This window comes from Xenopus laevis, chromosome 2L, assembly GCF_017654675.1.
Source record: "Xenopus laevis strain J_2021 chromosome 2L, Xenopus_laevis_v10.1, whole genome shotgun sequence".
In the NCBI taxonomy this organism is placed as follows: domain Eukaryota; kingdom Metazoa; phylum Chordata; class Amphibia; order Anura; family Pipidae; genus Xenopus; species Xenopus laevis.
The window spans coordinates 139,344,673-139,355,981 of NC_054373.1; the positions used below are offsets into that span (position 1 = coordinate 139,344,673).

An 11,309-nucleotide genomic window follows, 5' to 3' on the forward strand; every position below is an offset into this window, starting at 1 on the left:
TAGGCCAGTTAGTTTGACGTCAGTATTAGGAAAGCTTTTCGAAGGGTTAATAAAGGATAAGATACTGGACTTCATAGCAAATCATAATACTATGAGTTTGTGCCAGCATGGTTTTATGCGTAATAGATCTTGCCAGACTAACTTAATTTCTTTTTACGAGAATGTAAGTAGAGACCTCGATTCTGGGATGGCAGTGGATGTGATTTACTTAGACTTTGCTAAAGCATTTGATACAGTGCCACGCAAAAGGTTACTGGTTAAATTAAGGAATGTTGGCCTGGAACATAGTATTTGTACCTGGATAGAGAACTGGCTAAAAGATAGACTACAAAGAGTGGTGGTAAATGGAACATTTTCTAATTGGACCAGTGTTGTTAGTGGAGTACCGCAGGGCTCTGTACTAGGTCCCTTGCTTTTCAACTTGTTTATTAATGACCTGGAGGTGGGCATTGAAAGTACTGTTTCTATTTTTGCAGATGATACTAAATTGTGCAGAACTATAGGTTCCATGCAGGATGCTGCCACTTTGCAAAGTGATCTGTCTAAACTGGAAAACTGGGCAGCAAACTGGAAAATGAGGTTCAGTGTTGATAAATGCAAGGTTATGCACTTTGGCAAAAATAATATAAATGCAAGTTATACACTAAATGGCAATGTGTTGGGAGTTTCCTTAAATGAAAAGGATCTAGGGGTCTTTGTAGATAACACGTTGTCTAATTCTGGGCAGTGTCATTCTGTGACTACTAAAGCAAATAAAGTTCTGTCTTGCATAAAAAAGGGCATTAACTCAAGGGATGAAAACATAATTATGCCTCTTTATAGGTCCCTGGTAGGGCCTCATCTGGAGTATGCAGTTCAGTTTTGGACTCCAGTCCTTAAGAGGGATATAAATGAGCTGGAGAGAGTGCAGAGACGTGCAACTAAATTGGTTAGAGGGACGGAAGACTTAAATTATGAGGGTAGGCTGTCAAGGTTGGGGTTGTTTTCTCTGGAAAAAAGGCGCTTGCGAGGGGACATGATTACACTTTACAAGTACATTAGAGGACATTATAGACAAATGGCAGGGGACCTTTTTACCCATAAAGTGGATCACCGTACCAGAGGCCACCCCTTTAGACTAGAAGAAAAGAACTTTCATTTGAAGCAACGTAGAGGGTTCTTCACAGTCAGGACAGTGAGGTTGTGGAATGCACTGCCGGGTGATGTTGTGATGGCTGATTCAGTTAATGCCTTTAAGAATGGCTTAGATGATTTTTTGGACAGACATAATATCAAAGGCTATTGTGATACTAAACTCTATAGTTAGTATAGGTATGGGTATATAGAATTTTAATTAAAAGTAGGGAGGGGTGTGTGTATGGATGCTGGGTTTTCATTTGGAGGGGTTGAACTTGATGGACTTTGTCTTTTTTCAACCCAATTTAACTATGTAACTATGTAACTATAGGCACATACCCATATAGAATAATGCTTGGTTTCATATTTCGGTCTACATGAGTCCGTTGTTTTCCTAATCTTTCTAATGTTAATTGCACACAATGTAGGGCTTTTCCGACAAAATTACTCTGAAATTGTTGTAAATCATTTCCTGTTATAGCAAAAAAAGATTTTCAGAGTGAGAAGGCACGGGTACGGGTTGGGTGAGGTTTCTGCAATGGCAAAATTTTGTCAGTTAAGGTATTGTGATTTAGGGTCGAGGGCAGGCTGAATTTCTCCTTACCTGTATATTACTAGCGGGGATGTCGGAAATAAAAGATGGCAACAGTTCTTGAAGGAAGTGTGGCTTTTGTTACCAGCTTTCACAAAGGGCAGTTGTTCTTTACAATATAATAAATGATGTTTTCCATCCACAGTCCCTTACACTGTGACTCAAATTGATCATTTGTATCTCCTATAACAATCAGTTGTGCTGGTGTCTGCATTCCTATCCCAGCATCCTCTGCATTGTGGTCTTTATTCATGGTGAATAAGTTGTACAGCAGAGTTAGGTTATGGCACATTGACCATATATATATATATATATATGGTTTTCACTACCACCTCTATGCTGACGATACTCGGATCTATCTCTCATCTCCTGATCTCAACCCAGAACTCCTAACTCGCGTCTCCTCCTGCCTGTCCGCTATCTCTACCTGGATGTCGCAACGCTACCTTAAATTAAACCTCTCTAAAACTGAAATGGTTCTCTTTCCTCCAACTAACACCAGTAGCATCCCCGAAGTATCCATCATAGTTAACAATTCCACTATCACCCCCTCTCCCCAGGCCCGGTGCCTTGGGGTTATCCTAGATTCTGCCCTGTCATTCACTCCTCATATCCAGTCACTTATTAAATCATGTCACTTCCACCTAAGGAACATATCCAAAATACGATCATTTATCACCCAAGACGCTGCCAAAATTCTTATTCACTCTCTCATCATATCGCGTCTAGACTACTGTAACTCTCTTTTAATTGGCCTCCCCCTCCAGAGACTGTCACCTCTCCAGTCCATAATGAACACTGCTGCGAGGCTCATACACCTCAGCAACCGCTCCTCCTCTGCCTCGCCATTCTGTCAATCCCTGCACTGGCTTCCGTTACCCTTCAGAATCAAATTCAAATTAATGACACTGACTTTCAAAGCACTTCACAACTCTGCTCCACCCTACATCTCTGAACTCATCTCTATGTACTCACCCACTCGCTTACTATGCTCCTCTACTGACCTGCTACTCAACTCTTCTCTCATTACCTCCTCACATGCTCGCATTCAAGACTTTACAAGGGCTGTACCCCTCCTCTGGAACGCTCTTCCACGGTCTGTCCGACTTTCTCCCAACCTTTCTGCTTTCAAAAAATCTCTGAAAACGCACTTCTTTCGAGAAGCCTACCCTCACTCTGCTTAACTACCAAACGCAACACCACATACAATACCACATTTCTCACCCACTTAATTCGATCTTGCCCACTCCCACACCTTGTGTATTACTCCCTTCCCTTTAGACTGTATGCCTATGCTTAGGGCCTTCCTCACCTTTTTGTACCTGTATTGATTGTGATGTTTGTTACTCCATATATTCTATATATGTAATTCATGTGATGTAGTTGTATAATCATATTTACTTTACAGTGCTACGCAATATGTTGGCGCTATATAAATACATGTTAATAATAATAATAATAAATATATGCAGACACTGGCAGCAGCTCATACAAACTAAAAGATACACTTTTTCAGGAATCAGTGTCTTTAAAATTTTTGGCACAGTCAGTAATCTGTATTTGCATATTTATATATTGTATTTTACTCCTAATGTATACATGCTAAATGAATTGTTAGGTGTGCAAAAGCAGACTCGCTTCAACTCCCATTTAATAATCCTCCTACATGCTTAGTTTGGTTTGTCTCATTGTCACATCTCCTTTGTTGTTTATGCCATATATTTTCAAAAGGCATTATAGGAATAAATGTTTATCTTAACCTCAACCTCTACTCAAAGATTCAGTTTAGTTCTTGCATTAAAAGACCACAGCAACATTTTTGTGTGTTCTTTCCTCAAAAAGTATTATTAAGACTAAGACCGTTGAGCAGTTTTGGATATAAGATTCCACATCATATAAAAAGCATTTTGAATGCACATCACTAATCTAAAAATATTATGCTACCTGAAATGACTTTGCAGAGACTATATACAGCATTGAAAATACTCCGTAAATATATTTCTATATTAATAATAAATTATTAAACATAACTTAATTTATGGACTCATTTGTTTTGATTTCTTTGTATGTGTGGATTACATGGGTTGTTATCGACATCTGGTGTAAATTTTATGTCATTAGCCCCATTAGTAATATATTTACTGAGAAAAATGTTGATGTGTTCAATACTTTCCCTTGCTGTATATATAAATTCCACATCAGAAATGCAGTCATTATTGTTTTTAAATTCATAACGGCAGAATCCAACTGGCTAAACTTCAGCTTTTTTGAACCACGATTCCTTTGACAGCCAGAGCCAACAAATTTAGATCTGGTTGTCAGAATATACATCATATTCTCTCTTAATATTTCTATGGGTTGAGCAATACAAAATCCCTCGCAAGGCAACTTCTGGTGCCTTTAGGAAAGCTAAAGTAAAGTGTATGTTTTCTCACATGCAATTCACATTATTTCCAGTGTTAATCCATTTAGAAGAGATTAGGGCAGGGGCACACGGGCAGATTCGGGGAGATTTAGTCGACCAATCACCTCTTCTGCGGGCGACAATCTCCCGAACTGCCTCCCCCCTGCTAAAATGAAAAATCGCCTGCGCCAATGCACTTGCGTCGCTTCGATTTACGAAGTTGCCTCACGAGGAAACTTCTTGTGTGGCTCCCATAAGAAAATATAAATTGCAATTTAAAAACAGTTTATGGGGAGCTTTACTTCGCTGTAGGCTTCACATTTACAGATTTTGAGTGGTAGAATAGGCAAACAGCAGTTTGTTCCCTTTTTTTTTTTTTTTTATAAACGTTTTCCATTCACACTAGTGCCTTCTCAATATTTATATACTTATGGATGGTGAGGTATAGGACCTGTTATCCAGAATGCTCGGGACCTGGGGGTTTCTGGATAACAGATCTTTCCGTAATTTAGATATTAATACCTTGTCTACTAGAAAATCATTTAAACGTTAAATAAACCCAATAGACTGGTTTTGCTTTCAGTAAGGAATAATTATATCTGTGTAATAATGAGAGTGGCATGTTCTTGATCCAAATTAAGATCTAATTAATCATTATTGGAAGCAAAACCAGCCTATTGGGTTTATTTAATGTTTACTTGAAAAAATAAATAATTTTTAAAAATCTGGATTACTTGAATAAATTGGAATCTATGGAGTTGGGCTTTCCATAATTCGGAGCTTACTGCATAATGGGTTTCTGGTTAATGGATTCCATACCTGTACCACAACTTCTACTGTGCTAACAGCCAGGACTTTGGTGTGATGTCACAAGTGTCGTTCTTCTGAAAAGCTGATACGGTATTTGGCCAATCATCCATAGGTAAAAAAAAATATATATATATATATATATATATATATATAAAATATATATATATATATATATATATATATATATATAATACACAAAAGCCATGAATATATTGTAAATTATATCCTTATAAACGGTGAGTTCTGATGTCATCAGTTATAAACGGTGAGTTCTGATGTCATTTCAGTCACATGACTCACTGAAATTTGTGTATTATAATAAATAAAGTACCCCCTGTTGCAAAATATGAGGATATTGGAAGTTACCTCGGAGTTCCATGACCTGTTCCCTGACCTATTATATGGTCATGAAGCTCCTTGGTAACTTATAATATCCTTATATTTTACAAGAGGGGGTACTTTAATCACTATATATATATATATATATATATATATATATATATATATATATATATATATATATATATATATATATATATATATATATATATATATATATATATATATATAGTAAAGAATGGACCCGCACTCCAATGTTCTTAGTGAAAAAAATTTTGTGTTTTATTCACAATGCATATCCAACGTTTCGGTCCACGTTGGGACCTTTCTCAAGGAAACGTTGGATATGCATTGTGAATAAAACACAAAATTTTTTTCACTAAGAACATTGGAGTGCGGGTCCATTCTTTACTACATATGCAAAAACTTGACCAACGCACCCATCATCTAAGAAATCCGGTAAGAGTGCGCTCACCACAATTGACTTTATATATATATATATATATATATATATATATATATATATATATATATATATATATATACTCACCAACTGTAAGCCATATAGTAGAACATAGCATTGATCCTGAAACATTTCAGGTCCCTTTAAGAAAAGAGTAAGAAGCACTGTTGTAAGCACTTTTTCTTCCCTAATGAAAATGGAATCTTATTTTGGGTTACCCTCACACGAGTTCACTCTTACTTTCATTGCATTCATATAAGCTGGGTAATGCTGAGCTGTATCTCATTAATTATTTATAGCTGTGAATGCTAAAAATGAAAAAACGCTGCTTTATCAGATCCATTTTGGTAATACACCAGAAATAAAATCTCTTATGATAAAATTCTCCGTCTGTAAACATTCCATTAAATATTAATGCCATTCAGAGTTCAGAAATTATAGACCTCGGCAACTGAGCAGGAACGCTGTAACTAGCCAGGTTTTAAATGCAAAAGATTTATTTTACAGAAAGACTATTATTACATCGTCTAAGTAGACCGCATCTGCTGGAAAAAATTCAGGCCCATATGCTCATTCCCGCTTCTGCTTAAAAATAGCAGATGGTGAAACATTACACTGTATTTCAAAAGTCAAACAGGAGAAAGTGTATTTTTGCTTTTTCTGCTCACAGATTTACAGCACTCTTCATATTTTACTGCAAGCTGCTGACATGTCCTAACTAAAATCACTTATTGGAGTCTGAAATTGCCAATAACCATATGAAAATGACTAATAACTTCAAAAGTGCAGCAATGCTAGAAACAAATTGCTGCTAATGTAAAGCATTTGGAAATACAGATATGCATTTATAAATAGTTCCATAAATTTGGGGAATTCAAATATACGACATTGTTTATGCTGTCTTTATGCATACTGTGGAAACAATTTTCCTGCCATGTGAGCCAGTGATATGCTGGAGATTAGTTTTAAGACAGTAGGGGGAATGGTTTAAAGGAAAACTATACCTCCAAACAATGTAGGTTTATTGACATGATGCAGGCTTTTACATATGAGCTGGTTTATGCAATATATTTTAATAGAGACCACTTTCATAATAATATAAATTTTTAGTGCCATTGGGTAATCCTAAATAGGAAATTGCCATTTTAAAAAAATAAGAGCTACCCCCTGGGATCCTAGGATTCACAGTGCACACAAACAACCCATATATGTTAGGTCACATGAGCCAATTAAAAGACAGATCTGTCTTTTTCTTTCACACTTCTTCCTGTTACAGTTAGGGGCCGATTCATCAAGGGTCGAATATCGAGGGTTAATTAACCCTCGATATTCGACTAGGAACTAAAATCCTTCGACTTCGAAGTCGAAGGATTTAGCGCAGAAAATTCGATCGAAGGATTATTCCTTCGGTCGAACGATTAAATCCTTCGAATCGAACGATTCGAAGGATTTTAATCCAACGATCGAAGGAATATCCTTCGATCAAAAAAAACTTAGGCAAGCCTATGGGGACCTTCCCCATAGGCTAACATTGAATTCGGTAGCTTTTAGCTGCCGAAGTAGGGGGTCGAAGTTTTTTTTAAAGAGGCAGTACTTCGACTATCGAATGGTCGAATAGTCGAACAATTTTTAGTTCGAATCCTTCGATTCGAAGTCGTAGTCGATGGTCGAAGTAACCCAAAAAACACTTCGAAATTCGAAGTTTTTTTACTTCGAATCCTTCACTCGAGCTTGATGCATCGGCCCCTTAGAGTTGTAGTATTTTCTGGTCAAGTGATCCCTGAGGGAGAACAGACCCCCATCAAAAATGGTGGTTCAAGGCAAGAGATGTAAAAGGGCAGTATTTACTTTATTCTTTAATATGCCACTTAATTTGATATAAACTATCTGTTGCTTAAGTATTAATTTTAGTTTTCCTTTAAGTCAGTACCTTATCTACTATTGCTATATATATGTATATGTCTATACTGTGTTAAATAATAATCACTGTCGGTATAGTTAACCAAATCATGCAGTATTTCATGAGCTGTTACAGTGCCTTAGGGCAGGGCCCCAATGCCTTTGCATCCTGCTGCTCCCTTCCTTGTGTTTTTGAATGATGATTAAGGTAGGGGCAGCGAGGGGCAGGGAACTTGTATGTGCCCCTGCCCACCTCTATTTGATCATGAGCTGACTAACACAATCATAGCCTGCGGCTATTTGCAAACAGCTGAATGCAGCATGTAATGTGCAAAAAAAAAAGACTCTGCCAAGTAGTCCTTTTATAGTCGCCATTTGTAGCTCAGGGACTGAAACTTTTTTACCCAATGAATTAAGAAAACAAAAATCATTCTTACACAGAAAATGGGGCTACATATTGACAAAGGGGAAAAAAAAACCTTTTTCTGACACCTGGGGGCAGATTTATCAAGTAAAATCCTTCGAATATCGTATTCAAAGGATTTAGCGCAAATGCTTCGATTGAGCGATCGAATAAAAATAGTTCGATCGAACGATAAAATCGTTCGATCAAACGATTTTTATTCGATCAAAAAAAGCTTAGAAAAGTCCTGGGGAAGGTCCCCATAGGCTAACATTGCAGCTTGGTAGGTTTAAAGTGGCAGTTCGATGATCGAAGTACCCAAAAAATACTTTGAAATTCTAAATTTTTTTTTCATTCGAATTCTTCACTCGAGCTTAGTAAATCTGCCCCTTGGTATTTTTATAATGTAACTATCACTCTGACCGACTTATTTAATGCAAAGAAAAAATCATCAAGGCTTGTTTTATGTGGACTTTTTCCTGCAATACCATGTTACATAGTTACATAGTTAAATTGGGTTGAAAAAAGACAAAGTCCATCAAGTTCAACCCCTCCAAATGAAAACCCAGCATCCATACACACACCCATCCCTACTTTTAATTAAAATTCTATATACCCATACCTATATTAACTATAGAGTTTAGTATCACAATAGCCTTTAATATTATGTCTGTCCAAAAAATCATCCAAGCCATTCTTAAAGGCATTAACTGAATCAGACATCACAACATCACCGGGCAGTGCATTCCACAACCTCACTGTCCTGACTGTGAAGAACCCTCTACGTTGCTTCATGTGATAGCTTTTTTTGTTTGTTACATTGCACAGTAACACAATCTTGTTTTGTTGCATCTGAAGTCACACAAGATCACCTTCCACTGCTCCTATTCACTTTGATGACAAACACTACAAACTGAAATTGAATTGAATTCCTAAAAACGCTCACCATTATTATTATTAACATGTATTTTTAGAGCGTCAATATGTTGCGCAGTGCTGTACCATTAAAATACTTTCAAACAAAATCAATGGGATTGTTTAATGAATGCTGACATTGCACTACATTCATTCTACTGCAGTCTGACGCAGCATCGGACTGGGGTGGGGGTCAGGGACTGCTTCTGGGAGCCCACCAGGTTTTTTTTCCAGGTGTCCCGCTGGCCCAGTCCAGATGCCTGGAAATTGCACAGTTGTCTTCAGGATGATGCGTTCTCTTTGCATTGTTGGCATTAAATGGGACAGGGTTGTGCTTGCTGAGGTCAGTAGATTAGAGGCAACTCCACTGTTTATTTAAATGCATATTCGTGTTTTAGTGAAGATTTTGTTTCCTTGAGCTTCCTCTGTGATGTATGTAGCATTGCATGGCTTATTATTTATAAAAATACACGACTTGTGTATGTGCTTCCAAGAGACCTACCATTAACCTGCTCTGCAAAAAGTTTCCAGAGATTCCCTAAAGGAGAATCATATTTTATTGTTGTGCATTTTTCAATCTTTTTAATGTTTTCTGTCTGTAGTCACAAAAGGATTATCTCTCAATCTCTGCTTTTTATTACAGGTGGATCTCCTTATATGGCAATGAAAATCAATGAAGCAAAGGATTTACTGGAATCGAGTAACAAACAATGACAGAGATGAATTATAACTTGCTTTGTTTCAGTGTAAAGTACTTTTGCTCGTGATTTGCACAAATGTCTTTTTATTCCAAGTTCCAACTTTATGTATATTTATTTTCAGGGAGTTCCAGGGTCAAAACATTTAGTTACAGGGTACCAGGTACTGAACGCTTTTGGTCGAGCTTTTTGTTTGATACGCATGTCTTTTTCTAGAAAGCTCCAAAATATGGTATTGTCCTTTCGTATAGTACCCTATTGTAAGAATCTTCACAATCGTCTCATTTGGACCTCAGTTGCTTCTGCACCAGTTTATATACAATATGAACCATTAAATACGTAATATAATTCTTTATCTTTTGTGTTTGGGGTTTAAATTATTTTCCTACATTCAACAGCTGCTGTGTCTATAAGAGACTAATATCAAGGTATCAAGGAAATACCAATTATTGGCTATATAAAACATTGTAACATGCTTGCTGAATATATTACATTTACTGTAGATTGTACTGTAGTGTACAATGTTATTACTCCGCAAACCCCTATTCTAATTGCAAGTTCTAGGCATTTATTTTTGAGTGGTCTATATCTGTTTAGCATACTCAAGACAAGTTCAACTGAGAACAATATATAATAATCAGGAGCAAATTTAAGAACAGCCTTATTGAGTTATAAGAATATGCATTGGTAACCTGTAAATCAGAAAGCTCAGAATTACGGAGAGGCCATCTCCCATTGACTCCATTTTATAATCCAAATAATAATTCAGATTTTTAAAAATGATTTCCTTTTTCTCTGTAATTATAAAAGAGTAGCTTGTACTTCATCCAAACTAAGATATAATTAATCATAATTGGAAGCAAAAGCAGCCTATTGAGTATATTTAATGTTTACATGATTTTCTAGTAGATTTAAGGTATTACCGTATATACTCGAGTAAAGCCGAGTTTTTCAGCATCCAAAATGTGCTGGAAAAAAAGTCTACCTCGGCTTATACTCGAGTCAGTGGGCAGTAGCTGAGATTGCAGTCACTTTTAATCATTTCTATACCAACAGTTCACTTGGGGAGAGACTGCAATATCACACAGCGCCCTCTGTTGGTTATATGAAAGAATAACAGTGTGCCCTCTGTTGGTTATATGAAAGAATAACAGTGACTGCAATATCACACAGCACCCTCTGTTGGTTATATGAAAGAATAACAGTGACTGCAATATCACACAGCGCCCTCTGTAGGTTATATGAAAGAATAACAGTGACTGCAATATCACACAGCACCCTCTGTTGGTTATATGAAGGATTAACAGTGATGGCAATATCACACAGCACCCTCTGCACATGGTAGTGGGACAATGCACACAGTAATCCGTTTGGCAATTCTCTGTCACCATTAACTTTGCAAAGAAGTCCGGTTGATCGCTGGGGGGGTCGCTGGGTCGCTTTGGCGGAATGTGCGCTGCTGGGAGACAGGGCTGTAGTTGTGTCTAGGTTTATACTAGAGTCAATGAGTTTTCCCAGGTAAAATTAGGTACCTCGGTTTATACTCTGGTCGGCTTATACTCAAGTATATACGGTAAGATCCAATTTACAGAAATATAGTTATCGGGGAAAACCTCCCGAGCATTTTGGATGACAGGTCCCATACCTTTACTTTGAGGTCAGACAAATGC

At 37.1% G+C, this 11,309-nt stretch overlaps 1 protein-coding gene across 1 annotated transcript in view; it reads left to right on the forward strand.

Moving 5' to 3' along the window:
- dnajc15.L (DnaJ heat shock protein family (Hsp40) member C15 L homeolog) overlaps window positions 1-9,994 on the forward strand; it is a 31,967-nt gene extending 21,973 nt beyond the window's left edge. Inside the window, exon 6 of the mRNA XM_018247313.2 lies at window positions 9,585-9,994. Coding sequence (XP_018102802.1) covers window positions 9,585-9,655 — 71 coding nt within the window. The 3' untranslated portion in view covers window positions 9,656-9,994. The remainder of the gene's footprint in view (window positions 1-9,584) is intronic.
- The last annotated feature ends 1,315 nt before the right edge of the window (window positions 9,995-11,309 follow it).